The sequence below is a fragment of the Heliconius melpomene genome, chromosome 21 (genome assembly GCF_056956725.1).
Source record: "Heliconius melpomene rosina isolate 202511_hmr_F chromosome 21, ASM5695672v1, whole genome shotgun sequence".
NCBI lineage: Eukaryota > Metazoa > Arthropoda > Insecta > Lepidoptera > Nymphalidae > Heliconius > Heliconius melpomene.
Genome location: NC_140409.1, coordinates 2,592,960 through 2,620,531, shown reverse-complemented (window position 1 = coordinate 2,620,531; position 27,572 = coordinate 2,592,960). Strand labels below are relative to the sequence as shown.

Genomic DNA, 27,572 nt, shown 5'->3' with positions numbered 1-27,572 from the left:
AAGCAAGATCTATAGAATATATACGGTACGCTACTATTGCAAAATATTACTCATGCAGCCTTGGTTAGATTCTATAGCGTTTTTTTTTTCATTTTATCATCGATAAAATAATTAAATTTTTTTTTAGTAAATTAGTAAAAATATTAATAAATTAAACTACCGTTTAGATTAGTAATATTTTATGTTGTGAGTTTCCATCAACCGTAACAGTAGGTATTCCCGATTCTGTATCTACATCGGTACTCGCACTCGGTCACTCGGTAGTGCTTTGTTATACGAAGAACGGTTTTTGTACGCCAGCGTGGATAACGTCAAATCAAAAATCTAAATGACGTTACTGTAAAAAAACATTCAAAGAGACTTTTTAAATTGTGTGAACATGGATTTCTTCGAAGTAAAGGGGAAAATTGGTTTAATGAAAACTCTGCTAGTTATTTCGTTTTCATTTACCTTTGTTGCAACAGGTAAGGATTATATTACAATTATTTCCACAACATTCATTTTATTGTCTTTGAATTCTGGGATGATGACGTAAATAATGGAAAAAACAATTATTCTAAATGATAATCATTAGCTTGATGAGTATTAAAGATTCATTAAAATGTTATAACATTCTTATTTCTATACGGATAGTATAAAAGTAAATAAATAGATAAAATGCAATACATAACGTTTAAAGTACGCTTTTAAAATATTCTAATTAAGATTAACAATTGACAAAACATAAATCAACACCGCAAACCTTTGTGAATTATATGGAGCTTCATATTGCAACCTTAATTCTTTTAAATATCATACTATAATTTTTCCAAATCTTAAAATTTTGAGTATATTATATATTCCGATTAAGAAATAATATAAATATATATTTTTATCAGACGCGGTTAGGAATGATTAATGAGTAAAAATTAAGACATTTCCTAAACTAATAATTATTCTTTGTACATATTGTATATATGTACAAAGAATAGTTAGCATCCTGGGAATGTGCAGGAAATAGGTGATTATAACACTGAACACAAGAGTAATGAATATAATACCTTATTAAAGCTAACAACATTTTAAAACAATTAGTTGTAGGTTTAAATACCTCTCAGAGCAATGAAATTATTAAATTATTATCCTTTACCTTATATGATAAGTGAAAACGTTCTCCAAGGCTATGCCGTTTGAATGTTTTAAAATAAATTCTTTTCCTATCCTGCTAAAATCCTAAAAACGAACTGGGAATATTACTAAAAAAATATAGACTTGTGTAAATACTTTTATCATAACAAAATTTTACCTTTTTATAGGTTTAACAATATTAACAAAAAGCTTTAAACATTATGAATATAGTAAATATAACAAATGATTTTTTAAGAAAAAAACTTAATAGAATTGATGAATGTAATTTTTTTAAGGAATAAAACCAATCTTTGATGTGTTATTTTATTTCATGTTGTAGTTTAAATTAAAACAAAATAACAAGTACCAAATTCTGTGATGTAAAAAGGTATTTCTTTTAGAATTTCATGTTCATGAATACTTTAGAGTTTACATTTAGGTAACCTTTGGCTTGTGATATACATACATATAAGTTTATTACATGCTGTCAAGACAATTGAAACTATACTCATAATAATTATAACAATAGCTGATTACAAATATGCCAATTTCACACTTTTATTGCTGGGTTATTTAAAAAAAAGTTTCACATTGTGCACACAGAAGATGTGATAGATCCCCATGTGCAATTTTGGAAACAAGGACACATTTGCATGTTGACTAACTCAATGCAACACTCCATCTTGTTGTTGTAGATGACTTTTTCTTTCTATTTATTCTTTTCTATAATTTCTCTGTACTTGTATTCATTTATAAACATAATAGTTCCTTCCTGCTGTTTCAATTAAGATTATATTGCTCATGATATACCAAGCAATTAAAGCTACATTATTATTGCTCACACTATTAGTTAGCTGAAGCAGTCTAGTAGTATATAATTGTTCAACTATAATGTGGAAAAAACACTATCATTTATGTTTTTTTACATTATTTTTCTATTTATTTATTTTGTTATATTTTATAATACTTTTAGATTTTAACTTAGTCTGTTGTGGCATAGTGTGAAACAAAAAATTATACAATTTATTTATATGTAGATAGGTAGGTAAATGTATTTACCCTTCTTTTTACGTATTTTTAGCCAACTTAGAATACACTGTCCACAACAGTCCAGTGAGTCACAGCAGCAGAATAGCACCAGAGTTTATAGCATATGAGAATAGTAGAGTCCGTCGAGATGTTGAGTCGACCAATGCCTATGCTATCACCTCAAACTCTTCGAACACCCATGCAGGGGCAGCTAACAACACCGCCAACAGCACAAAAATGACAAATGAGACTGAAAGTAAGTATTTTGAACATAATTTATATTTTAACAGTAGTTTTTAATCTTTTGGTAATAGCTTTTTTTATCTTAACAAGATTAAAAACCAGTCCAGCTAAGTAAAAAATATTTTGGTGTAATACTACTGTCAAGATTTTTTTTATATAAATGGTAGTTGTAGTTCTGATTGTTATACAAGTCATAGCAATCCAGTGGTTATTATTAAAACATACCTTACCATACCATACCCCTTTGTAAAATATTTAGCTAAAATGTCACATACAAGGAAGTTGTTTTTAGAAACGAAATATGAATTACTATTAAAGTAAGGAAAAGAAAAAGTAAGGTTAATTTATTAAAATGAAAGTTTCCTTTACATTTTTTCTAGCATATTTTAAAAATATTTTCTTGAACACCTTGATCAAATTATAAAGTATATACTATAGTAGATATTTTTGATTATATTATTATATCATTTACAAACTACTAAATAAAATACATCTATACATATAATAAAAGAGTAAAAATGGCCCATCTGTACATTGAATATATTTACAAAATAATAATTGAGGGGAGTTTAGGAATAGTAATAATGCCCAAATGTACAAAAAAAAATTGTATGTTTGTCTGTTTATTTGTATGTTTGTACACAATAATCTTCAGAACTACTGGACGGCTTTGAATGAAACCTTTTTGGTTGTATAGCTATTATGTCTAGGCAAAATCTAGGCTATATTTTATTTTGAATGAATGAATCTGGATACCTGATGTGGAACCTGAACAGCCTGTCTAAGCTATATATTAATATACTGCCTATCGAGATATAAATATACTGCCTTGGGGAAAATTGAACGACAGCCAGCTAAACCTTAAGACATATGAATATAATGGCTCCAGAATAGTTGTTCTGCTTGGTCAGTGTTAAATGAAATGAGGTTATTATTCTGATCTAATAATTTAAATTAACGTAAGCTAGGTAACAGTTCAGGTATATTATTGAAGATTTTGCCTCGCCTCTGAAAAATAAGTATGATCTTTGATGGACTCTCATGCATCCCCCGATTCACACAATTCTTGTATAGTTTTTTCTACCTTCTCTCTTTTTCACGAGTTCGCTAACAGTATAATAAATAATTCGCTTTGCATATCAATGCTCAATGTATATTATTATAAATATAACAATCACACAACACTAGTATCAACATTGGTCGTATTTGTTAATTTCTAAACAATCAAAAATCCCTATAGAAATTAAGATAATGTAGAAAAAAAAACATTAGAAGTCATTACAGTTGTCAATTAATTCTGTTTATTAAATGAATAATCATGTAGTTCAAGCAGGCGAAGCCGCGGGCGCCCGCTAGTTATTAATATAGGCCTGTACTTCTTACTTTTTTATTGTTGCACATTTTATTATTGAAATGATTCAGCGGTAAAATATGAGACATCCTCTGTAAAAACCAGTTATCTGTATGACTTGTTAAAACCATTGTTTTATAATATGTAAAATATGTCATTTTACAGCTAAATAATAATTTTGAATTAGTATAATTTGCAACATGATAAGATAAAATAATTTTTATTTAATAAATAGTTAAATGATAAATAATAATTCAATCTCATATCCTTATAATCTTTTATTATGTGTTTACACTTTATTGTAGACAAAATGTTAATTCATAACATCATTAGTTCATTTATACTCAATCATCTTATGGAATTCCTAACATTATTGCAAGAATCTTTACATTTTGCAGATAATTCTTTATAGAGAGTACATTAACGCCTAGAAATGAATTTTGGAAAATCTAATCCTAAGGTAGTAAAATAGAAGTCTTTTGTTAGTAGACGAAAGTAAACAAATGAAGTTTACTTTTACCACAAGATAATATGAAACTTGCACTGTCAATGTTATGCATTACTTATATTTACATAAGTATTAATAGTAATACTAGTAATATTACTATTTTCAGAGACAAACACATAGAATTTACTATTTAAATATTTTTGAAATATATGATGTTAACACAGCTGGTTTCATCACTTAAAAAGACCCAATAATACCATATTTTGGTATATTTTAAACAGCATATTCATATAAAATGGTTTATATATTAGAATACATGTTTAATTTTCCTTAATAACTTGTGACGAAGCAAACGACCCAATTGGACTTTTCTTTAATGCTTTATCTCTGTACGGAGAGCGGACTAGCGCCTCGCTCGCGGCTTTGCCCGCTAGTAATTAGCAATCATTTATTTCAACAACAACATTATTATTTTAGACGCAATATTCATTACACTGAAATCTAAAATTTCAGCCAATTCAATAAAAAAATATTTCGTATCAATTTTATCCAATCTAATAGCCATATACTTTATATTGACAACTGTTTTCTTTATGAATCAAATTTAAATTAAACAAACACTAATTAATAAGTTTGGGGGAAGGGAACTTAAATCGGTTAAGCCGATTCTAGCGTGAACAAACGCATAGACAATAAACGAACTGAGTACAGACAAAATTTTTAAAAATAATTGTTTTGGGTTCTAATATACAGGGTGTCCCAGGAGTCAACGATAAAACGAAACCAGGTGATAGATCAAGTCGTGACAGTTATGAGAGAAATATAAAAAAAAATCTTTGTCAAGTATTTTTCATATTATATTGATTTCAAAAAATATCGGAAAAACCGACACCCTGTGATGGTTTTTCAAGTCCCAGGAGTACAAATATTACTCTTTCTTAATTTTTTTTTCTGTAATGTAATCATAAGTAACCCTTCTGTGAATTACAGTTTAAGATTGAAACATACCTGCATCAGTTTTCAATAAAATATCATGTTTTTGCCAAACATTAAATTCAAAATATTTACTACACTCAACTTTAACCGACTGTACTGTAAAAAAAATGTACTACACTGTTTTTGCAAGTAACTTTAAAAGTTGGCGCATTTAATCTGGATTCCGAAATGGTACGACACATGCTGGATTACTTTTTTGTTGAAGAGAGAAAAATCCAAATACACGATAATCGGGATGACGTTCAGCGTTTTGATATCTTTTCCGATACATTCTAGTTGCAGCATTTGCGTTATATAATATGAAAAATACATGACAAAGATTTTTTTTTATATTTTTCTCATAACTGTCATGAGTTGGTCTATCACCTGGTTTCGTTTTATCGTTGACTCCTGGGACACCCTGTATATACAAATGTCACCATTAACAGATTTCTCAAATTGTTATGTGTACCTATAGGGTTTTTTTCTGAGATTGTTTTTCTACAGTTGCATTAGGTAAACTGGTTTTAACTTAAATGAAATATGAATAAGTTTGTGTCGGTAAAACATAGCGATAATGATATGTTTTTTTTGCCCTCTGATTTATATTTAAAGGAATACGATTCATTGACTCATACTGAGAACGCTCCGAGATAAATAAATTTATCTGTTTACATTGGATAAAGATTCCATACATAATTGTACGAAAATATTATTAACTATTTAGTTTATAATATATATTATTTTTTAAATAACTAAGTATATAAGTATTGTATATACTTTCACTAGTATTTTATTTTGTTTTTTATTCAAGTGGGAATTGAACCCACAACCTGTCGCTTGTGCCTGTGCCCTTTCGCCATTACTGACCTCACAACAATAAAATACAGATAAAATGAACTCATCAAAATATACATCCCAGTTGTAAGTAAGCCATTGGACATTTTATATGAATGACATTAACAGCATCTTGACATGACGTGTATGTTAATGTCGTTACTGAAGGTGCATAATAATGACGCAACTGCGTTGCTTCTAATAACAACAAAAATAATCTATAACTTGATTTTAGACGTTGCTGTATTCCCTTTGACCGATATATACATTAATGCTTTTTTTTTTCAATATTTAAAATTTTTATTCTGACACACACTGACACTCTGACACAAAAAGAAAAAAATAATCCTACATGTAAAATTATATAAGTAGACTAGTGGACTTGGGCGGCTTCGCCCGCTTGAACTATAGGAACATTTATTAAATATATTTATGAAAATATTGTCAATTTAGAGAGTCCACTTTAGATGTCACTTGCGTCCTAGTCCTAGTCCATGCAAAATTTTACATTCTTAGCACTTGTAGTAACAAAGTTTCATATATATTATCAACCAGAAAAACAACCCCTTAAAAGTCAAATGTTGCAAATTACCGTCTTAGTGAGCACCTACGTCCTATAAGTAATTCCTATATACGCCCATACGTGTCCCATACGTGTGTATAATAAAATTCTGCAGTGTATTCTAGGTTTGCCACTACCAAAATTTTAAATATCTGCAAAAAAAATTCTAACAAGTAAAGCTTATTACACTGTTCAAGAATATTTAGATGATAAATATGTATAGAATTGATGTCTATTGAATGTAATGCAGGATACCTGCCAGCTAATATAATAAATTGCAGCATTGACTTTGAAAAGAGCAACTGTTGAGTTTGTTGCCGGCTCTTCTCAGCAGAACTGCCTTCCGAACCGGTGGTAGCTTTTTCTTCATATGTTCATTCGACGATTCAGAAGTGCTTATAATAAGTTTATTTGAATAAAGAATATTTTGAATTTGAATTTCGTGATGGGTGATAAGTGACCTTTCAATGATGTATATATATAGATTAATACTAATTCATTTTCATAGGTTTGTTTTGAGGTTAGTTAAATTAAATACTATGTATAAAAATGACGTAGAATTTATTTATATTCATAATAAAATTTGATTCATACATTGTACTCTAAATGAATATTCAAAGAGTTATCTAAAACAATTATACACGAGTCAAGCCCTGGCGTGTTTGCTTGTAGGTATAATACGTATAATGAACAATGACTACAATAAAGTACCTATTTGTATCCATCATATTTGTGGTATGAACTAAAGTGTACAAAATGCAAATAAGAATAACCCATAGAATGTATGGGTTACGCAATTGATGATGAGAACTGTGTGAGTGTGACAGATTAAAAATATTCTCAGAAATAATTCCTCCTAATGGCCTGTGCGATTTTTTTTGTTTGTTATTTAAGGCTTTGTTTAATTTATTTGAAACGCCTATTTTATAATATTATATAAAGCCCATTATAGAGCACTGTCTGATTATAACGACAGTTGTGGGTTCGATCTCACTGCGAGAGAGAATTGAACGTTATTTCTGATCAGCCAGATATGCTAATGCGAATGAGGGATTTCTCACTAAATCATTTATAAAAAGTGCGTCAAGTGTTTCAACGCAACACGGAGACAGTTTAGAAAGTCTCGTAAAGTGTAATTTATTAATTACTTCAATTGAGAGTAATGTTTGTAGGTGTTTATGAATGAGTCAGAAGATGCCTTTGTTCTACAGTTTAAGGACCGATAACGTAGTCGACTGACCTTTACAACTGTGTTAATAATATAAACTTTATGCGAATCTGTCGAATTTATATGACATTTATGCATATGTCAATGCGAATTATTTTGCTATGCTTTTTATTTAATAATTGAATCAAAAATAACTTACAATTGGTTTTTTGTTTTACAAAATTCACTATAATAGATAACTGAAGTTTCCATTAAAGTTCATGGTGAATTTTATGTAAAATACACAATGACCCAATTGTAAGTTTCTTCTTTTGTTAGATTATCATAATATCGCTCATTTGGTGAAACACTGACGTATTTCCGCGTTTTGCGCAAAGTTTGTAAATATTCTTTGACATACTCAACTTGTTTTAAAAAAAAAGTAGATACAATTCATGTACGTTGTTTTTGCTACAAATGAGCGAAACTACTTTAATTAATCCTTGCAATCGTTATTTATTCTATATTACAAATTCATTGGGCAATTCATATATCAATTTTTTTTAACTAAAAAAAATATTAGCCAATCCTTTAGTACTGAGGCAGTAAATACAGAGATATTAGAATTCTGCGCTATGCGAACATAATAACGTATCTGCTGCTGATGCACAAAGATTTCATTATTCTTTTTTTAAATGTATAATATAAATATACTTTTCTCATATATATTAATAGTATTTTCACTGAACTATTCTTTATAATATATTATTTTATTAATAGTAATATAACATTTTTTCAGTATCGTCTTCCATAGCTGCAACAGTTGTGACTAAAGTGCCACTGTTAGGAGTGAACGGTTCGGGAATATTGCACGTGAACACCACTGCCAACTCACCGAAAGTCAGCGACCCAATTGTACCTGATGACGGTCAGTTATATTTTGTTATAAAAATAATAAAATTGCGAAAATAAATTAAAAGCAAACATATTTTTCCAATTACACATTGTTAAAGACTGGATGAGTAGAAAAAAATATAATTATTACAATGAGTACTATTTGAAGCGGTCGAGGCGCAGCGACACAAACGTGCGACTATAAACGCAAAATGCGGCGTTGTGTTCCGCCTCTCAATACGCCTCAAGAATTGGAATTGGAATTCCGCCTCGCCGGAAAGTGGTGAACGGAAGTGTCTTAATGGAGAATAGAGTATCTGAGCACTAGGTTCCCAGGTTCCCTCTGCCTACCCACAGTTACAGTGTAAAGCTATAAAAATATTATATTTGCTTACTTTACTAAACGCAGGAGATGCGCGAAACAAATTACATAAGTGTATAAGATATTTGTTAATGTTGTGAAAGTAGTCTCATTATTATTAAAATATAACTCGATTTGTGTGTACATTACGCAAATTACGCTGTTGCAATTTTTTTTTCTTTTAAATGACCTTTAACTAGACCGCGTGATTATTGTTTAAATTATTTTTTAATAAAAAGAGTTTAATGAACTTTTCGTGTAAACATATTTTATTATTACTACTAGATTTTATCCGCTGGCATAGTCGAATGAATATATTAAATAAGTAAGATGATGATGTAACATCCTACGCGAAAAGGAACTTCAATTCAAGCTTATATTTCCTAGAATTAGTGCGTTCAATCAAACTAACTTTTCAGGTTTATTAATAAAGTTTTCAAAAGTAGACGTTTAGTTTATATAACATCGCAGACTTCAGCGCAGGGCAATCGTATAGCGATAATAGTAGTTATTACTGTAATAGCAAACCATTACAAAAAGTCATAAAATATATCAGCACAGCAAATTAATTAGACATGAATAATTTTATTGATCATTTTGCCTTTTAAATGCGAACAAATCGCAGGTACATATTAGCCACATTAGACACATAAGAAGTATGCTATTTAACTGCTGTCTCTGAGTGCGGTTGTAAGTCTCGCTTTAGGTTTAGTTGATATATTGATTGTCATAAATTATTTTATTCGGTTGTTTAAAACATGTGATTGAATTCTAAAGTAAATATAATCTCGTGCTATTTACAAATGTTCTAGCTAATTGCTTTGGTCATGATATACGTTCATTGAATATCTACAATTATAGATATCTTCAAGGTCACTCAAACAAAGGTACTAGAACGTAAAGTGAGAGCTGAGCTACACATAGGCCAAAAATTTAAAAAAATAATTTTGTGCCGAACGTGATATGCAAATTACATTAAATACAATGTTTAAAGATAAATTCCACACGAAAGAACGCATTTTGCTAAAACTTACTTAAGGAAAGGATTCTTTAGAAATAACTACTATATAGTGTTTATATTATATATATATTGTGTTTATACTCAATAATGTATGAGATAACTCTTCGATTTGACCTTCACAACTACTAAAGTACATATTTTATGCATAATCTTGAGGGAATCATATTTTAAGACTTTTTTATTGAAGCTATATATTTGCAATGAGTAACTTTGCAAACTTAATAATTCCAAGGCTTAAATGAAAATTTATTAACAGAAATCGAGTCCATTTGTCTGATTCAACTTTGAATTTGAACCGACGATCCTCGTAAGCTCACGAACTTTGAAATTAACTCGCGATTTCTTACTCCACTCATAACAAAGAAATAGTCCCATAAAACGACAATAGCAAAATATTATTACAAAATGAATTAATTGTTATTCACAATACACTATTATTGTAGAATTGTATTGTGAGATGAAAATCATCAATTGATTTGAATTGGCGCAATCAATGTCGTTCGATCGTTTTCAATGAAGCCTACTTCTGTATAGCCATATATAGTATATGAATGATGCTATATTGTAAATCTTAAGTATAAATAACTATTAATTATAGGTGAAATTGGGGTTCAAGTAATATTTGAAGAAATTTTAGAACTAAATTATTTTATTTGGTGACTGATTGAAGGTTGTACAAAATAATGAAATTCTTAAATAAAATACGATATATTAATATAGCCTATTAAACTTCGCCTTCACATTGTTATTGAGATCTTTCCCTATCACTTGATAGTAGGTAAATAAATAGATAGTTCCCGTTATAGCTAAGAATACTCTAGACTAAAACGTTAAATATTGATACAAAGATATTTTCTCCCTATAAATCTAGCAATAAAGTTGAATTTCAGTGTTATAAAGTCATAAAAAGTGTGAAAAGTGTGAAAAGTTGTTTCACACGCCAACTGTATATAGGTACAAGTGTATCCCAGATACAACAATGTAGGCAGAGGCAGCATAGTGTTAAGATACTCTGTTCCTCACTTACCCCCGAAATTTTTGGAGCGAGAGGGATGGCGGAGCTCTAGCGGAGCCAGAGCAAAGAAATGAAAATATGAATAAATTATAATTCATTCCCTCGAGTGGGGGTCGTACTATACATAAAATTGTGTGTAAGTAAATTTGCTTGTGAGTTTTTTACTCTGTCAAACTATTCATCAACAAACATTAAGGTAAATTGACGAGACATTTAAGACCATTATCCAATATTTAATTTAAAAATGTCATGATGACAGATGCTATCAGGACGAACTAGTTGGATGTAAAGACATGAGAAAATAGCGAAAAAGTAAAATAAGAATATATCTCGACTTCGAGAGCGGTGAGCGCTCTAATATTAAAGCGTGAATTTAAAACAAATATATTATAAGTTAAAAATATCTCAAAGTAAATACTTTACAACAAAATATTAATTTTATATTTAAATATTACTATTAATATATAATATGATAAATAAAATATTATGATAGTTCCAGATATCAACGATGTGTTCAAAGAGACGCCAGAAGTTATCAAGGCCCAGCAAAATCTTTCAGAAATTATTACAGTAAGTGTTGACACAGGTGATATCATATTTTCCATATGAAAACAATGACATAGAAATTGTTGAAGCGCAAATATATCATTTTAATGTCTTTCTTGACCTTGAATTTATACATTTTAATCGTATTCAATCGTACATTTCTAATTTGAATATTTGTAAGGAACGGAGTGTCTTAACACTAGGTTCCCTCTGCTTACCTTGCTTTTCGGCGGATACAGCGTGAAGATGTTTTTTTTTTATTTATTCCTAATTATATGATTAAGAAATAACAATTATATTTGTTACCATAATAACACCATTTTCACCTATGTGGACGTTAAATCGAAAAAATATATGAAAGTGTATGTAATTTTAGGACCATCACAGCTTCTACAACAGTTCGTTCATTGGGAATGCCGACTACTTTAGGGAGTATTGGGCCAATATATCTAAAGTTCCAGCCGATGTACACGAGCTACTTAGTAACTCACATCGACGTGCTACTGTAAGATACTTTAATATTAATAATAATATTATAAAATATTTGACTGACTGTGAAACTCGACATTTATGGATTGGAGTTACATTCGGGGGAATGTATTGTTTTTATTTCCTCGCTCTGGTAACAAGGCCAAACGCGGAGTAGTCCGCCACTCAACCCGTAGTGTCTCGAAAATTAGCCAGTGCGTGGTGAAGTGTCTAGTGTCTACTAGATTGCCTCTGCTTGAAACAGCGCTCTGCCCTGATAACAGCGTGAAATTAAAAAATATATGCAGTAATATAAGAAAAATATGTCATATATAGTATAGAATTCACTATTTTCTTAGCGTTTTATCCTTTATTCTGTATATGTTTATAATTGTATTGTTTATATAAACAACGATAATATCCATGTGTGTAAGTCATTAGATAAAAGGTATATAATTTTACGTTATACGTATAATAACAGAATTATACCATTAAATGTGTGTATCTAAACAGTAGCTTGTATAGTAAGATAAGCTATATTTTTTTTTACATTTCAGACTCTGACCCTCAAATTCGACTTTCCGTTCTACGGCCATTCTGTTCCAAACATAACGGTGGCGACCGGCGGGTTCATATATACGGGTGACCACGTTCACAACTGGCTGGCGGCCACGCAGTACATAGCCCCTTTGATGGCCAACTTTGATACTAAATTGAGTAATGATAGCGTTGTCAAGATGAGCGATGACGGTTAGTTTTATGTTTCATTAGTTTTAAGGGTTAGGGCACTAACCCTAGCTACTAAGCTTTGGGAGTTGTTAATATATATGTAAACAGTTTTTAACATTTTAACCTTTAAATATTACGTGTCAGTCCTGTTTTTTTATTAAAATGTAAAGTATTTAGAAGACAAGAATGCTTTTAACTGTCTTAATTGAATAAAGATTGTTATGAATGTAATATATATTGTAAACAGGTGAAAAATTCAGTGTATTCTGGGAGAATATAACATTGCGCGAGGATCCAGCCAAAAAGTTCACCTTCGCCGCAACACTATACGGTAACGGTGATATAATATTTGCATACAAAGATATACCGATGCTGGTCCAGGATATAAATGATACGCAGCATCCGGTCAAAGTGGGGATCAGTGACGCTTATTTGAGTGATAAAATATTTTTCCGTAAGTAGTTTTAATTTTTTTGTGCGTTTATTTTGTTTTAACGTTTGTTTATTCTTTTACATTTATATTATAAGGTTGTTTTTTGCATTAATATATGGTTCTTGTTTTGGCTTTTCATCCAAAATAAATTTTAACATTAAAACCTTAATAACATAAGCTACACGCCCTCGTGCGATGTATTCCGCACACAGGAGGGTAGGCAGAGGGAGGCTAATTAAGATCTCAAGTATGTTTTGTCATTAACAGATGCATTATAAAATATGTTTATAAATATATATTTTACTCAAAATATGCCAAACAACAATATTAACATTTCCCGCGCAGAGCAACAGGGAAACCTAAGTGCTATGACACTCCATTCCCTAATTTCCGCCAAATGTTTGAAACAATTTTCATATGCAAATATTGAGTAACGGAACTCAACGCTGCGCTCTATCTAGGTAGAGCAAACAAACGAACTCACATCCATCGCCTCTACATTCAGACGACACGAAAGTCTCTTTAATAATATAATACATTTTTTTATACGATATGAACTCTCCAACAGATGTAAGGCGTAAAACAATCTATGAATATCACCGGGCTTCGTTCAAGAATCACGAAATTACAAATAATACTATATTAAAGTTAGTGGCTTTGCCTACGTGCCTCCAGTACAATACGTGCCAAGAGTGCGTTAACCACGATACTGGGTTCAATGTAAGTATAAAATGTAAATATTCAGATGCATGAATGGATTGATGATGGATGAAAAAAAATATTAAATTCATTTTTTTTATTGCTGTTATTTTCACCTATACCTCGCCTTTCTTAGATGTACAAAAGTGCCTGAAACTCAACATGGGAAGTCCAACAACTTTACACACCAGCAATACATACATTCTTACTCTACAGAAAAAATATTTTTCTTTGCTAATTTACTAAAATAAACATTTGTTACAGTGTACTTGGTGTGATAATATTAAAAAATGCTCCAGTGGAACTGATCGCAACAAGCAAAACTGGTTAATAAGAAGTAAGTTTCTTGTAAATGTTATAAAATGTGTAAAATGAAAACATCATTATCTTTTTTTTTTTAATAAAAACTATTACGCTATCAAAATTGTATATTTACTATAAACACATTAAATTTTAATTTAATTTAATTTTAGACTGTGAAAGAACATCAATATCAAATGAATCGGCGTGTCCCGCCGAGCCCCACGTGGACCCGCCGGCGGACGGCAACACCGCGTACACCACGGACACGCGCCCCACGCACGACACGTCCGTCGTCAACGCTGGTATGTACTTACTACTACGTATTAACAAGGGGAACCTTTGTCTAATAGAGCCGCAACCCGCACCCTATTTTCCGTCCGTGGTGATATCAAACACCTCAGAACTATTGTAGAACCCCTACAATATCGTCGGCTCAGAGCGTAAACGTACATGTTCATACCTTTCGAAAATGTAATAAAATTCGAAATTAACCTCTATTTTATTTCACATGGTAAAGAATACAAACATTATAATAAAATAATTTAATTATAATAAAATATAAAACATTATAATAATAATAATAAAATATACATAATACATACTCCAATTTTTTTTAAAGAAATATATTATTTCTCTTAATGATTTGCTTAACAGGCTGTCCGCAGGTTTACACTGTAAGTCGACCATATATATATTTTATACGTACGTGTAGTGTGTGTGGACTTTTTATGATTCCATATGCTACACTTTCGATCTGCCACTCCATACGCAATGCTAAGAGTTTGGCTTCTGCTAAGATTCTTGAGAAACGAGATGTCATAAAAGTAGGTTCCCAGCGTGAAGCAAATAAATGTAATTGTAGATTAATAGAAAAAAGAGACTAGACTTTCGTTACTGATTGACAAAAAACAGAAGAAAAATATTGCACTTAGAAAATTTTTAGGCAGTTTATGAGAGCACTAAGAGAAATTTTGAAACAGTAACATTGTTTTTTCATTCTACGTCTTATCTTTCACGTCCCCTCCGTCCTTGAAATAGCATTAATTAAACTAACCACTTACTTTTTCAGATATCGAATGGATTTTGTAATAATAATATATATTTTTTTGCAGCAGAACAGGAATCAACGCTAGTGTCAAAGATCAAGTATCCAGTACAAACGCCAGCGGAGTACGCGTCGCCTGTCGGCGGTGTGGTGGCCGCCTTCCTCGTTATAACTATGATATGCTGTCTGGCCGCTTGGGTGCTGTATGCCTTTAAAAATCCGCATACAAGGAGTGGCCAGCTGCTGATTAAGGTAATTTTTTTGCTTCCCTTCCTCGGTTCCCCCTTTTCCAACTAATTTTTATTATAATAAAGATATTGCGTCTTGAATGCCAAAACGCTATATCTTTATTATAAAAAAAAAATCAAAGCTTCGCTTTGTTTTCTTATTAGAGTGAGGAATTAAAATCATTCATTCCCCAGACCGGGCATCGAACCCACAAACGTAGCGTTTAATAATATGACATCTATTAAAAAGTTGTGAAGTGAAAAAAAAAAAATATATTAGGCAACTTTATCGCTGTACAGTGATTACTTTTAAATATACAATGTAATATTAATATTTAAAAGTAATTATTAAGCATTGAAAGTAAGCGAGAGCAAAAGGTGTAGACTAGAGTTATATATAAATACAAGATTCGTTACTGAGGGACTAACAGACATTGTCATATGGGGTTCCATGGAAGATAAAACTCGATTCTTTTGTCTATATTGATTACATTATATGAATCATTAAAGTACATAGTAGTATCTTCGATAGAATTGTTTTTGATCAAATTATAGCTGATGTAGCTTTTTGCTACCTAAATAATTATACGTTTGAATACGATATTAGAAAAAAAGTAAATGTCAAATAAACAAGCCTCACTGACTCTGAAATGCGTGATAATAAATAAATTTTAATATACATTTTGAATTCCAGTACCGTCCGTCCCAATGGAGTTGGCGTCGCGGCGAGGCGCGTTACACCGCTGCTACTATACATATGTAAATTGAACTAAGAAAAATATAACAAACATATGCATTCTGCACTTTATACTATACGAGAAACTTACATTTTTATTATACAAAATAAACACATATCAAATTTTTATACATATTATTCAAAACATGAAAATTTACTTAAAAGTGTTTTTTTTGCACTCGAATTATTTTACGGAGTTCGGAGTTGATTTCCGCCACTCAACATGCCATGTTTTGAAATTTGGGCGGTGCGTGGGGGGACAACTTATGTTAAAAATAAGTAAATATGGTCTTTAAGAATAATATATTTTGTGACTTAGAAATCTAACAATTTAATGTGAAAACTCAATGAGAATGCTTAACATAATGTAACTAATTTACTTTTAAATGAATGTAAAGCGAAATAGTAATATGTAATATTTTTTATCTGCTTTACAATATGTTTAGAAGAATTATCAATTGATTTAAAGACTCTTTGTTTGTGCTAATTGTGTTTTACTATAAAATAACGTTGCATGTCGGTTGTGGCGGCTTGTTATATTATATATTGACTAAGAATAATCTCGAAATGTCCGTCCACGGAGAAAAAACCTTTCTTGTTATAATATATACGAATATTATTTCTTTTAATTTCAATTAAAAATGGCAATTATTATCTTATTGTACACCTTATATTTTTGTTTCTATATGGTTTATGCCTGTTAAAATGTATTATAATATAAAGTGATGGTAGCCAGTTTATATGAATGTAAAAGTGCCTTTGAGACAGACATTTCCGTCCTTAAGTAAATTTTATTGGTCTGTGCCTTAAAAAACACATTTTTGTGGTTTAATTTAAAAGATTTATCGCTTTTAAAGCAGTATTTAAAATTTTGTTAAACTATACTTAATTTTTAACCACGTTTGTATATTTCAGTTATTTTTAACAAACTTTGCCTTCTATATATTTCAGTTTTGAGTAACTTATAACAAAGCTAGAAACAATACTTGTTTTATTTAAATCACGCCTTTTTGATAGAAGTTGATATAGATTTATTATATTAATGAATATGATTCGTCATTTATTTTGTAATATGTATATTGTACTTACTTTTGTATCAAATAGGCTATGCTACAATATAATCAAGCCTTCGTGGTCAAGCCTAGTGCTTTTCCATAAATGGAATTTACTTCATGTCCTTAATAAATATACAAAAATAAGGTTTTTTATATATATTTTTATTGCCATTTTGAAGCAGTATGTAATTTGTGTAACCATTGAAGAGTTAGCTAGATTAGCGATTCATTTTGTACGAGCTTGGCTAAAATAATTATGATATATTATGAAATCGATACTGTAGTGATATTATTTTATTATGTAAAAATATATTATTATCGACGTTATTTTAAATGTGTTTCTCTTTTATACTTTGGATGATACGATGGCGCACCAAAGATGGTCTAACAGCTTATTTATGGCGGACTCGGACATGGTAGTCGGTACTAATCGCGAAGCTTAATTTGTGTTAAATCATTTACGTTTGTATTGGTCCAATGTAAAAATTTATTCGATGTTATTATATAATTTTGTAAAATGAAATTGTCTTTTTAGGGACCAACTTTTATTTCTTAATAAATGTAGTGTTAATGTAAAATGGGTTTTTATTTGTGATTACCCCTTATTGATATATTTGATTTTTTTTTATGGATTCTTATTTGAAATCTATTGTTCTTGAAACAATAGTGAGCAGGTGTTGCATGTTAGATAGCGCGTATAAGATTCATTAACAAGTGAAATCTCATACATGGACGTATTAAAAATGTTACTTTTAATAACCTGCACTGAGGCGAGGTTGTTTTGCGAAAAAACGAAAATGCCAGTGGAAGTGGGAACGTGGCATAGCCACTTAAAACATATGGATTCGGCCGTGGTTGAAAATCGTCCGGTTTCTATAAACGAAGGTCAAGTATATGTATATGAAAATCAGTTTCCTGGCCATTCCATTGAATATATACATGTTGATAACGTGGCTATCAAATCATGTGGCGCGAGCGCGAAGATCAAGAAAGGCGGTGTCGGTAATTCTTTTGTACTAATAGTATTGCACGCGGCATCTAATGAAGAAATGCGGTCAGTGATCGATATATGGGGAACGAAGCTCCAGAAGAAACCTGAAACGCCTTCTACAGGCGCAAGTGTCCAAAATTTGAAATATTTACACCTTTTTAAGGAGTTAAGAACTGTTAATCATAATAAAGGTTACTAATATCTAGTTTTCTTTGTGAGTGTAGTATATATTACCATCATTCAGAAGTGCTATAGGCTATATAACATTACATTACACATATATACTAATAAATTAAAATACTTTCTAATTTGACATGCAATTGCATGCAAAAAAATTCTATTGAAAATATTTTCATAAATATTCTTATACTTCAAGCAGGCTTAGCCGCGTCCGCTAGTATAATATATAGTAACAAGTTATCATCATCCAAATCTATCTACTTAGGTATGGTGATCAAAAAATTTATTTTCCTTGGGCAAATATAAAAAAAAATACAAATAAAATATTTAAAAAAAAAATCAGTTTCACGCTGTAGATGTAAAAACTTGACAAAAATAAGATCTTAACGTCTTCAATTTGATTCTTAATAACGAATACACATTGAACTTATCGTTCTAATAATAAAAGGGTGACACGCATAAGAAAAACACTATATAATTTATGTATTTTATTCTAAATTAAAGTTAACAAAATACAGATACATAGGTTGAACTCCTAAAAATATGTTTATTATAGACTAACATGGCTATTCTTATACCTACAGTACAATATTTAAAAGTTACATAAAAAAATACCATTAAAAGTTCCCAATTGAATTTCTCGTCACTCTACGCTACACAAATGTAAATAAAAACACATTGACTAGATAATTACGAAATATTAACTTTTTATTTCCCACTTTGTGTTTGACAGTAACCTAACTGAAAATATTTAGTCTTTTTTTTGAGAAATCGTTATATTTTAGAATAGACAATTTATAGCCCATATCAAATAAAATGAAGAGTTAGTGTATTTTAATAATCATGACGCATTAAATTTAGTCTATTTAAGGACTATTTTTAGTAAAATCAAAAATTATAGAAATTTTAATTTACGTTACTTTCATATCAAGACTGAATTACCCAAATGTATAAATAACTTAATTGACGCATACTTTGTGCGGATCTATATTTTTTATATGATTCAAAAAACCCTAACTACTTACATATAACGTTACATTTATTTGTGACAAAATTTGTGAGTTTTTCTTACTATAATGTAAAATAAAAATAGGAAAATCCTTTCAAAATGTCGAAATATCTAAAAATAAATAAAATATGGCAAATAAAGTACAATATAAAGAAGACATTTTCTTTGGTCGTTTCCAAAATATTTTTGGTAGCAACTAATTAAAACATTGCAGTAAAAAATGTTGATCTCTGATAAATATAAATAATTTGATTAAAAATATAATAAATTCGAAAATTTTATTTTCAATTGCATATAATTATTTGTATATTTCTTTTTTTATTTCAAATAAAACAATACATACAAAAAGCAAAGCAATGCAATAGCATAAATGTATGTAAAGCACTAAAGAAAGTAAATCTATCGACATACATATATAATATGGCTCGTGATATTAGAAATATTTGAATTTGTCAAATAACAAATTATAAAATAAATGTGCGTATTTTACTAAGGCCATAGAAAAATATATGAATAATAAATCTATGCTAACATCTTAACTAAAAGAAACTGTCAATATTGAACATATTTGTATATGCAAAATAAATTTATTTTGCATTACTTATTAGTTATTAAATATCACTTTTAAATATTTTTTTTAAAGAAATATTGAAATTTACGTATTGAAATTCCATACTCTTAATTATAGCTTGATTGGCAAGACATACAATTTTCATATGTGTGTAATTCAGAAAGTTAAAATCCTTAATTACTATTAATTTTATATCAAATGCATTTATGTGCTATATGCTTTTTATATAAAATTATTTGTCCATGTCTCACTTAGTAAATAACACAATCAGTTTTTTCGAAATATAGTATATATAATGATTTCACTTAATTCGGAAAGGAAAATGGTATATTATAAAAACATAACATCGCAAAAGCGACACTAAGAAAAACAAATCTAATTGTCATTAATAATGTCAAAAGTAAATTGAAATCAATTGCTCGCGACGAATCCAAAGCGAGAGACCAATTTACTTTCATTGAACAAAAAATATTTGTAACACAATGATATAGTTAAATACTTTGAATTTTCAAAGTTTTCATAAATATTTCCAATAGTCTAGGCCACTCTATGAAAAAGCCTAATAATTCCATTTTAATATAACATGCTTATTATATTAAGAACAATTATAATTTTGATGGCAATTTATAGCATCTTCCCTGGTTTAGGTAACATTTAGACATTTATAACATTTAAAACCTTTTCTATGTTTTGTAAACATTAGAGGAACCGCGTGAACCTGTACAAATGGAAACATCAAATATTTCCTACTTCATAGGTAATTATTATAGAAGCCATGCATTGACAAAAATGAGATAATCTTTATCATGGCATGGAAAATATAACTAAAATAAGAAGCTGCGGTTAGGTAACTTAAGTGTAGCTAAAATATTTGGTGGACACTGTTATATGTTATATGAGGTTGTTGGCGATGAACTAATCAATGTTGTGAAATTTGAGTATGGCGCGACCTTTTATCTCGGAATTGCAGAGTTTTCTTACAACCTCTTGAGCTTCCTCTGCCGGATACACCGAGTGTGGCGGCGGCGCGATCTGTAATAATATAATTATTAATAAACAATGAAAATAATTCAGGCAAGTCACGGACTTATGGGGCAGGGGCACAAGCTTGCTACTGTAAACGCGATTCGATTTCCAATCGCGGCAGCGTTGAGTCCCGCCACTCAACATCCAATGCCTCCAGAATTTGGCGGAAAGTGGGAAAGGGAAGCGTCTTAATGTATCCTCTGCTTATCCTGCTATATGCGGGATATATAAAAAAATGACTTAAAATTATTAAGTTATTGTCTGTGTCTATTTACGTATTTAACGCCTAAACTAAATTAAATACCTAAATATTACTAAGATTACACTCGCCTAATCATTTTACCTTCGCATTACCTATATAGATATTTTAATATTATAATTATAGTATATTGTATAATACTTTAGTTTCATATTAGTTTTTGTACAATTGAGTCAGAAGTATGTTAAGTAGAGATGGAAGATATGGAATATGGAAGGCGTATTGCTGCTAAACGGTAACTGGCTAAACGGTGTCATGGCTACATTGATGACAGAACGATACGTCAGCACAGCTTGCACATTGCAGTGCTGGTACCGATGCTGTTATACAACGGAGAAACGTGGGTATTACAGAATAAGAATGACAGAGAGATGAGATACTAGACGAGGCGAAAAGTCAATCAAAGCAATAAACGTCATTCCCTACTAGGGTGAAATGTTTACGTCATATCATTATTATTATCAGGGCCATTACTAACTCCTAACATTACTTTTATCTATCTATTGATAGCAACATATAACGATTTTGTGATAATTACAAAATAGGTTGTATTGATTAATTAAATTTTATTATAATAAAATTTATAAAAATTTATTGATTGTAGTGATCGTTTGAGGTGTTTAAAATTGTATAATAGGTAATTTAATAGATATTTAAACACAAGATAATAAGCGTTTCAGTATTATTAATAGCCTTGATAGCAAGAGGATTAATTATTAAACGTAATTTTAAAAAAAATACAAAAATTCTAATCACTATGAACGATATCGATAAACGAGCACTATTGTTTTTATAATCAAAATAAAAAAAACTGTTACTAGGAGTACTTTGTGATAATGTTCCAACTTATTAACCAATTTTCGTCTACTCTAATAATACTTGACGAGAGATAGTTTATTTAATAATTAATAATATAATTTGTGCATTACTTATGTAATTTCCAAAGTGCACTTTTTTTGCTTCACGTCTTACCCCACATTACCTATGTGGGGTAGGTCAGAGAGATCTAACGTCAAGGCTCTCCGTTCTAGACATTCCGCCTGAAGTCTAAAAAATGCTATAGAATATCTACATAACTACTAATCTATATATATCTCACTCATCACGAAATCTCAGAAACTACAAGTGCTAGGAATCTCAAATTTTGCATAAGAGTTACTTATAGGACGTAGGTGCTCGCTAAGACGGGAATTTGCAATATTCGACTTCTAAGGGGTTGTATTTGGGGTCGAAAGTTTGTATGAAACTTCGTTACTACAAATGCTAGAAGTCTCAAATTTTGCATAGACGTCACTAGGACGTAGTCATGGAGACAGAAATTAATAATATCATAGTTCACGCGGGTGTAACCGCGAGCGGGCCGCTAGTAATTATATAAATAAGAAAGACTCGATAGATCCTACAGAGAAAATGAAATAAACAGTTTTCTAGGACTTAACATAATTTACTTTATAATAATGATGTAATTATTAAATTAAAAATAAAAAGTGATTGTCTTATCAAAGCGCGGAAATGGAAGTAATTTATTTCTTCAGTGAAAATCGTATGCACCACCACAATGTTTACAGTTAGACTCTGATCCACTGCGCCACCATAGCGTCAACACACTTTATTAACGTCTTTTAATTTTACTAATTATATATTGATATAACTTTTTTATTTATGAACGATTGACATCTAAATGACAACTAAATGACACTAAATATTAAGAGATGTTTGCCAATAGTGAAAACTGCATTTAAATCGGTTAAACACAGACAAACGTACAGACGGCGAGATACAGTTTTATTATATGTATAGATTAACGTATAAATATATAGATAATTCATATCATGCATCACATTTATCATACGGTGACCAGGCATTATATCAGTTTACCTTCACAACAACAGATATAAATGAAAAACAAACAATCTGATTTATTTATCAGACTTTAAGAAAATATTATTCATGGAAAAGTTATAAATGTTACAATTACAATGTTAATTACTTTGTAAATTTGAGATAACAATATTATTTTTTATCTAAATTGCCCGTGTCATTTGAAAAGAGCAAATTGAATTAATCGATGTGTATTTAACGTCTTTATGACACAGTAAGAACGCGAGGGTCATAGATACAAATCTTTGTTCATATTATTTCTATGACAATTTGGTTAGAGAAATTTTTTGAACTGCTTTTAACGGGTGAAAAATACAGGTCGAAATATTTATATAAATCGTTGATTTTATGATATTTTGTTTTAAGTCTGTAAACGAGATGGCTGTGGGCTTCATGTTCACTCGGACCAATGAATGCGGCGTTGAATTCCGCCACTCAACACATAATCCTAAGCACTCTCGGCCCTAGTACGTACGGAATACAGAGTAAAGCTGACGCAAATATTTAAATAGAATGTTATTAGGTTCTAAAATTAGACACGTATAGAAAATAATTATATAAATAGATCATGACTAGACAAGACATAGGAGAACCTACAATACATAGGAAAACCGTGAGTGAAACATGCGTGTGATACGTTAGTAATAATAGACTCTTTATAAGCAGAAGGACGCGCGTCGCATGTTTAAAGTATTTACGATTATTTGTTCGCAGGATATTCGCTTTGACTTTAATTTTACACTGTACGTAAATATTACATCAAATAATTTTAGAAAAGGATAATTTCACATAATAATGATATTTAAAATCAGCTTCACGCCGTATCCCGCACACAGCAGGGTAGGCAGAGGGAACCTAGTGTTAAGACATTCCGTTCCCCACTTTCTGCCGAATTCTGGTGGCATTGCGTGTTGAGTATGATATTTAATATATATGCAATGCTAGTAGCATTGCTCTTATTAAATGTAGCCTATTCGACATGTTTGAACGTAATTATTTTGAGATTTCATATTATCATTTAGAATGTTATTGGACGAAATGACTTAAAACTTATAAGAAGTTGAAAATTTGTTACTCATTCATTTAAAAAAAAAAATCAAATGGGTCATTGTTCTCTTCTAAGGTCACTTGCTATATACATCAGCCCCATATCACAGTCAGTAGTAATTGGAAAGCCCAAAATGTATCCGATATTTTTGGATCTAGTTTGATAATGGTTTTATATAATTAACGTGATTACATTCAATCATCAATTATCACATTCTATAATATTAAATACGCGCTGATAAGACAGGGCGGTGTTGAGTTCCGCCATTCAATGCACAATGTCTCAAATTTGACCAGTGTATTGACGCTAGACTCTCTCTTTAACCTAAAAGTTTAATAAAAATATATATATATGAATACGCACCTCTCCTTTAGCGACCAGCAGTACCAACTCTTTGAGCTGTTCAATAGTGCCATTGGGAACCACTACTATATTCACATTCAAATCTTCAGCTTTCTTTGCGAATTTTGGCAATAACTTTTCACCAACATCTTCAGTGACTAACACCATTCCACCCTAAATCATAATGTAATATTAATTTATGCTTAAAATATATAAAAAAACGTTAAATGACAAATCAAATCAACAAATGAAATATTTATTTATATGTGTATTTCCGTTTCTTCACCCTGGTGTAGAGGTAGAGCACGCAATGCCTCCAGAATTTGGCAAGTAAGTAAGTAAGTAACAAACGTTTCAAAATTCGACAATTTATTATAACATAGGATATTTTTACCGGGGCCAGGCACTGAAGCGAGCGATGCAAAGAACGTGAAGTGGTGCCAAAGTTCATTACGACGTCGACAGGTCCCCCACAAGCGTCGGTCGTACGCTCCACCAATTGCCGTTCGTATAGATCTTCAGACCATTGCACTACTTTCAAACTGGATTAAAAAACAATATTGTTAATAATTTTACTTAAATTACATAAAATCGATAATTTGATTTTAAGCTGTACATACTCTTCTTCCTCTTTAGCGAGCAGGAATCCCTCATCCTTCAAAGTAGCGACCGATATGTGAACCCGGTCGTGATAAGACAATTTCTTAAAGTAATGGGTAGCTATACGCAAAGCCCAAAGTGCAAGACCACCGGTCCCTACAATAAGGACTGTAGCTTTATCCTTCTTATTGGGTCCTTCCAAAATCCTGTTCAAACACTCAGTAGCTGTTTGTACTGTGTTAGTTGCAAGTAGGGCGCCTGTAGGGAGCATTGCAGCCACACTTAAAGACAATTCTGCCGGTACAGGCACTAAACATTTAAAATCTGGTACCACAATATAATCCGCATATCCATGTGGTACACCTTCATAAGGATATAATACTATCCTGGTTCCCACAGTGATGCCGTCCACAGATTCAGCTGCCTTTCCGATAGCGTCCACTACACCTGCAACTTCATAGCCTGGAAACAAAGCTCCATCTCTAAGACCTATATGTGCAGGTGTAGACGTATGTATGCCAAAACTTTCCATTTCTCCTGTTAAGCTTCCAATAGATGAAACTGAAGAAGTGCTACATACTGATGCTGATCGAGTTCTATTAGCTCTATAGCAAGCCCCAGCATAGACCACTCGTATCCTAGCTCCGTACATTGGAACATCTGGCACAGGTACATCAAAACTAAACACACATTCCCTCAGGGTGGGTCCAGGTGACTCAATTGATACTTGTCTGCACAACTTACTCATGGTTAATTTACTTATAACCTGTAATTAAATTCAGTCTTTAATATTAATAAGAATTATTGTTTTCCCTTTTTGCAAGTTATTTGTTTATCTTACAAATTAGGATATTGACAAAATATCACAATCTTGTTTGGATTGGAAGAAACATATATTATTTGAAAAATAGTTTTACATAATATTTTTTTTAACACTGTTACTTCATTTTTGTTATGACAAATACTGTTTACTGAAAATATAAATATTATCTAAAATTTATTTTTAATGATTCTGTAAACACTAATTATTCAAATATTAGTATTTTTTTATTGACTTGCAATTAGATAAATTGTAGTTATTAATATCTTGTACAGATATCCTTTGTAGAAACATTAACATTTATATTTTTAATTATATATATTCTTATTTCTGCCCATTTCAACATTATATAATATTTTAAAGATTACACAACATTTTAATTAATAATGTTTATTTATATATTGTATTGCAAAATATGAAGATAAAAAACATTCAAAATGTATGGACAAAGTAATTGTCTTTTTTACATGTCAATTTAATATGATTATTATAATATATTAACTAAATATATAAGATAAATTTACTGCATACTATTACTGGAAAAAAAGTTATTTTTGTTATTTTCATTAAATATAAAATGTTATACTTTACAGAAATCAGATATGTCAATAAGTAACAAATAAAAATATTTGTTATATTAGATATACATAAGGTTAGTATATAACTAGTATCTAACATATAATAAAATCAATAGGTATTAATCTTACCTTCAAGCTTTTGAATGAAAAATATTTTTTACACAAATGTGTGAGCAGTGAGCTTGAAAAAATTCAATTCTTATAAATAGCAGAGGAGTAAAATAGATGTTATTGCTTGTTAACAGCCAAGTATGTTTTGAACAGCATTCGAAGTAAACAAGGACAATGAACGATTAATGACGAACAATATCTAGATCATATGAGCGTCAAATGGGAAACAAAAGAAAAAAGAATACAAATTATATAAACTGTTATGACCTTTCTGATGACCGAAGGTCAAATCAAATAAACAAAAAGAAACATACTAACTGTAATCCTAATTTGTAAGAAACAAAATAATTTCTAAAAATATCGCACAGAAATAATATATTTTCTTATCAATTACTATTGTAAAATATTTCTTTCTGACCACCATTTAGACCTTTATTTATTAAATTCGCTCTTATATAGTAAGCACTTCAGCAATAAAACATAATAACTTACGGTTTTTGATATAGGACAGCAAAAACAAATGTGAATCACTAACACTTCGTCTTAAATAATAATAAGTAGCGTTTTCATTTGTTTTTATGGCAGGTCCATTATACACATGACATCTTGCATAAAGTCCAGCACAGAGTAGTGTAGAGTGTAGAACTATACTGTAACCGATTGATTAATTAATAAATAATTATTATTCACTTATCTACTACATATATCTTTTTCACTTTAAAATATAAAAAATATTGTATATTAATACCAAATTAAATTTACCCTAACTAAAACTTGTAAGTAGTAGGGAACATATATATCAAATATTAATTCGATACTTCGGTTACCTATGGTTAGTATTTTTATAATAATTGGTAATAATTGGAGAGCATAACATTAAATGTGTAGTTTATTCAGCTTTTAATTTAACGATATTAAAATAAGT

General features: G+C 30.3%; 3 protein-coding genes across 7 annotated transcripts; 2 read left to right on the top strand and 1 right to left on the bottom strand.

Moving 5' to 3' along the window:
* The first annotated feature begins 84 nt into the window (after positions 1 to 84).
* On the top strand, positions 85 to 17,809 carry l(1)G0289 (plexin domain containing lethal (1) G0289). 4 transcript variants are annotated; one of them, XM_085205605.1, is made up of 12 exons: positions 85 to 464; positions 2,189 to 2,392; positions 8,499 to 8,627; positions 11,490 to 11,560; positions 11,913 to 12,041; positions 12,562 to 12,754; positions 12,981 to 13,187; positions 13,735 to 13,886; positions 14,130 to 14,202; positions 14,339 to 14,470; positions 15,284 to 15,465; positions 16,135 to 17,809. In XM_085205605.1, the coding sequence occupies exons 1-12, from the start codon at positions 380 to 382 to the stop codon at positions 16,201 to 16,203; spliced, it is 1,626 nt and encodes a 541-aa protein (XP_085061731.1). In that variant the 5' UTR covers positions 85 to 379; the 3' UTR covers positions 16,204 to 17,809. The 4 variants fall into 4 exon arrangements, with proteins under 4 accessions (XP_085061731.1, XP_085061730.1, XP_085061729.1 ...); XM_085205604.1 differs by having other exon boundaries at positions 225 to 464; positions 15,281 to 15,465; XM_085205603.1 differs by having other exon boundaries at positions 226 to 464; positions 11,484 to 11,560.
* Positions 17,810 to 17,881: 72 nt separating this feature from the next.
* On the top strand, positions 17,882 to 18,433 carry LOC146526832 (uncharacterized). The gene has a single exon (XM_085205606.1). It carries the CDS (start codon positions 17,960 to 17,962, stop codon positions 18,419 to 18,421), a length of 462 nt encoding a protein of 153 aa, XP_085061732.1. The 5' UTR covers positions 17,882 to 17,959; the 3' UTR covers positions 18,422 to 18,433.
* Positions 18,434 to 18,877: 444 nt separating this feature from the next.
* On the bottom strand, positions 18,878 to 27,275 carry Drat (Death resistor Adh domain containing target). 2 transcript variants are annotated; one of them, XM_085205853.1, is made up of 5 exons: positions 27,140 to 27,275; positions 25,159 to 25,904; positions 24,933 to 25,080; positions 24,560 to 24,712; positions 18,878 to 21,014 (listed from the first exon to the last, which is right to left on the bottom strand). In XM_085205853.1, the coding sequence occupies exons 2-5, from the start codon at positions 25,884 to 25,886 to the stop codon at positions 20,898 to 20,900; spliced, it is 1,146 nt and encodes a 381-aa protein (XP_085061979.1). In that variant the 5' UTR covers positions 25,887 to 25,904; positions 27,140 to 27,275; the 3' UTR covers positions 18,878 to 20,897. The 2 variants fall into 2 exon arrangements, with proteins under 2 accessions (XP_085061979.1, XP_085061980.1); XM_085205854.1 differs by lacking the exon at positions 27,140 to 27,275 and adding an exon at positions 26,666 to 26,898.
* Between the last annotated feature and the right edge of the window lie 297 nt (positions 27,276 to 27,572).